The sequence below is a fragment of the Microtus ochrogaster genome, chromosome 5, assembly GCF_000317375.1.
Source record: "Microtus ochrogaster isolate Prairie Vole_2 chromosome 5, MicOch1.0, whole genome shotgun sequence".
In the NCBI taxonomy this organism is placed as follows: domain Eukaryota; kingdom Metazoa; phylum Chordata; class Mammalia; order Rodentia; family Cricetidae; genus Microtus; species Microtus ochrogaster.
Genome location: NC_022012.1, coordinates 51,153,956 through 51,157,163, shown reverse-complemented (window position 1 = coordinate 51,157,163; position 3,208 = coordinate 51,153,956). Strand labels below are relative to the sequence as shown.

The following is a 3,208-nucleotide window of genomic DNA, read 5'->3' as shown; positions in this document are numbered from 1 at the left end:
CAGTTCCTGGTAAGACCTTTCAGAAAATGGCATTACCAACAGCAGCAACTGGAAACTCAGCAGAATGTTCAAGTGCTAAGAAAGGTGAAATGGGTCAAGATTTGAATAGTCATGCCATAAGTATCCTAGGGAGTAAGGGGAAGGGGGAGGAGATAGCTAAATCTTAATAATCACAAAAATAAAACAAAATAATCACAAGCAACCTTTTTCTTAAGAATCACATATATTTACATTGTGGACCTGGGATGTACATACCGCAGCAAAGAGATATTAAGATCTACTCCATCCAATAGGGATTCATCCCCAACAGTCTGAGCCAAATTTCCAGCAGGGTGGGTTTGGAAAGTGCACTCTGAAATAAGATCACCTATTGCCATTACCACTGTCCTCCTCCCCAGTCTTTCATGGGCTATCCTCTTTAGTTGTCCATGAGGTTCCCAGGGCTGTGGGGAGGACTCTTCAGCTTGGGAGTAGATAGGTGCTCCAGCTCATAGTGCCCATTCTCAGAAGTCTTGTGTGTGAGTTTATCCTTCATGTCCTCATGGCTCCTCTTGTGCTCAATAATCTGTTGGAGTTGGTGCCCAGCATATTCTGGCTTGGTGGTCAGTGGGCCAGCTGGCACAGCTACACCTAGAATATCTGACACCATGTAGGGGCGCAGCCAGCCCACCAAGGGAGTACTCCCAGGGCTATAGTGGGTCTGTTTATGGTAGAAGAGGAGTCCATCTACCTATAAGAGGAAAAATCAGGAATCAGAATGACTGTAGGCCACATATTTCAAAGACAACCACACAGAGGCAGCTCTTCTGGGTCCTTTTGTTATTGCTGGAAAACTAGGTCTTGTCTATTACAAAGCCCATCTCTGTAGACCAGTCTGGCCTTGAACTCACAAAGATCCACCAGCCTCTGCCTTCTAAGTGATGGGATTAAAGGAATGTGCAGCCAGGCCCAGGCAATTTTTCTTTCTTTCTTCTTTCTTTTTCTTTTTTTTTTTTTTTTTGGTTTTTCGAGACAGGGTTTCTCTGTGGCTTTGGAGCCTGTCCTGGAACTAGCTCTGTAGACCAGGCTGGTCTCGAACTCACAGAGATCCGCCTGCCTCTGCCTCCCGAGTGCTGGGATTAAAGGCGTGCGCCACCATCGCCCGGCTCATATGAAGCTTCTTAAAGAAAGGGCTGGGGCTAGAATTGGCAGTACATTCCTATAACCCCAGAACTCTGTAGGTTGAAGTAGGGATCAAGTTGAAGATCAAACAAACTGAGCTATATAGTGAAACCATCTCGCCCCCCCCCCAAAAAAAGGGAAAGGGGAGCTCTAAACAAAAACAAAACAAAAATTAAAAAAAGAACACTGTTCCACTTACAAAATGCTTTCTACCCATTGTTTTACTTTTTTAGAGATGGGGTTTTTCAATATAGAAAGTTCTAGGCACCTCTGTAAAGATGCAAAGTATGAAGCAGGAATTCAACCTGAGTCTATGTCTTCTCTCCCCACATTCTGGGTTCTTTCTACCACCACAAAGTCTCGATAGTAAGGCTGAGCTCCTCATATGGGATAAGAGCAAGAGATCTAGGTAGCTCCACCAACGCACAGACTGACACAGGAACAATCCTGTTCAGAGGCTCTGCTGCCCAAGCTGTTGTTGCTGCCTAGACCTCCCCCTAGACTGCCAGGAGCCACATTCTGGGAAACTCCATTCTTCTAGACGGGAAAACCTCTGCAGCCCATCTTTCTCCTTTGTGACTCACCCCTAAAAAGCTCTAAGAGTTACAAATAAAGATAGTGCTCCTACCACCTTCTTAATTGATCCCAGAAATGAAGCATTTCCTTATCCAGAAAGCTGGGATCCTTCACAAATTAAATACATTTGACTATGACTGGGCAGAATTTTAAAAAGGATGATAGCAAAGAAAACTTTGCTTGTTAAGCCAAGAGAGTAACTGCAGGCTCTGAGGATGATAAAAGACTGTCCCAGGAGTTCCTGGGGACAGGAGAGTTTCAGTGCTAATACATGGAAGTATGGACAAAGTAAAGGAGCTGGCCCTCCCACCATACCACTGATTAGTAAACACCGTTATCCTTGGAGCCATCGGTGGTCTGATCAAAAAAGAATCAGAGGTTCAAACATCTGTGGGGGTCAGTCAGCCACATATGCCCATATGCCTTTACAACCTGCCATGGCAGTCAAACAAGGCACACAATGATGACCCAGGATGGAGGGATCCTCTGCTCTTCTCTAGGCCCGTTTCCTGGGGTGCTGGAGACTATTCAATGCTGGTGTTGACTTTAGTGGAGATAAGGCTGCGGCTCTGGAGAGCAGCAACAACACTTACTTAGAATTCATTTTCAGCAAAAAAAAGTATTTTTCAGCCCTGTTTTGATGCTTAGACAGAGCAAAATCAGAGGCTCTGTTAAGATTCGTGTACCCCGGTCTCCTTGTGTCCTATAATCATGTCAGAGCAATAGACAATGGTTTCATTACCTCAAAAGGAAAATCCATAGACAGCACTTTACACAGGCTCTCGGGGGTACATGGGAAATTCTTTAGCCCCACAAATTTAAACTGAAATATAAATGAGATCAAAGAGTTAGTACATGTTTCAGATGATACTAGCTCTAATGACTGAAAACTTTATCAAATAACTTTTGCTTCCCAGTACTCGGGAAGCTGAGGCAGGAAAATCACTGTGAGTTTGGAGTTTCAAGGTCAACCTAAGCTATCAATCCAGTCTTTAAAATGGGGGGAAGGAATAGAAAGAAATTCAAATGCTTAGACCCCACTTCCAGCACCCTAAGAACAGTTTAGAAGTATGTGTTTCACCAAGTCCCAGGTACTACTCACAGAGATCTAAGCTAGTCTGGTTTACATAACAAGCTCCAGGCCAGCCTGGGCTATACAGTGAAATCCTTGTCTCTAAAAAATGCTAATAGGTTGCTGTATATTGAAATATTCTATCACACAGGGAAGCTCCGTAAATGGGTAAACAACTCAGGGCGTCCCTAAAGTTGACCAGATGAACTAGGCCCTGTTATGCTGACAGAGTAAACAATAAATGCTGAGCATCTCTCTCAGATCAAAAGTGCAAACTCTGCAAAGAAGGCTCTGAGACCAGGCAGTGCCTAGAAGAGGCAGAAACCAGCTGAGTATCCTGGAAAAGGCTTAGAAAAGAATCACCCAGAGCCAGGCGGTGGTGGCGCACGCCTTTAATCC

At 44.5% G+C, this 3,208-nt stretch overlaps 1 protein-coding gene across 2 annotated transcripts in view; it reads right to left on the bottom strand.

Moving 5' to 3' along the window:
• Positions 1 to 210: 210 nt before the first annotated feature.
• Snupn (snurportin 1) overlaps positions 211 to 3,208 on the bottom strand; it is a 34,557-nt gene continuing 31,559 nt past the window's right edge. For both annotated transcript variants that reach the window (XM_026779392.1, XM_013346167.2), the window contains exons 8-9: positions 2,480 to 2,560; positions 211 to 730 (exon numbers count right to left, since the gene is read on the bottom strand). In XM_026779392.1, the coding sequence (XP_026635193.1) occupies positions 419 to 730; positions 2,480 to 2,560 (393 nt within the window). In that variant the 3' untranslated portion in view covers positions 211 to 418. The remainder of the gene's footprint in view (positions 731 to 2,479; positions 2,561 to 3,208) is intronic.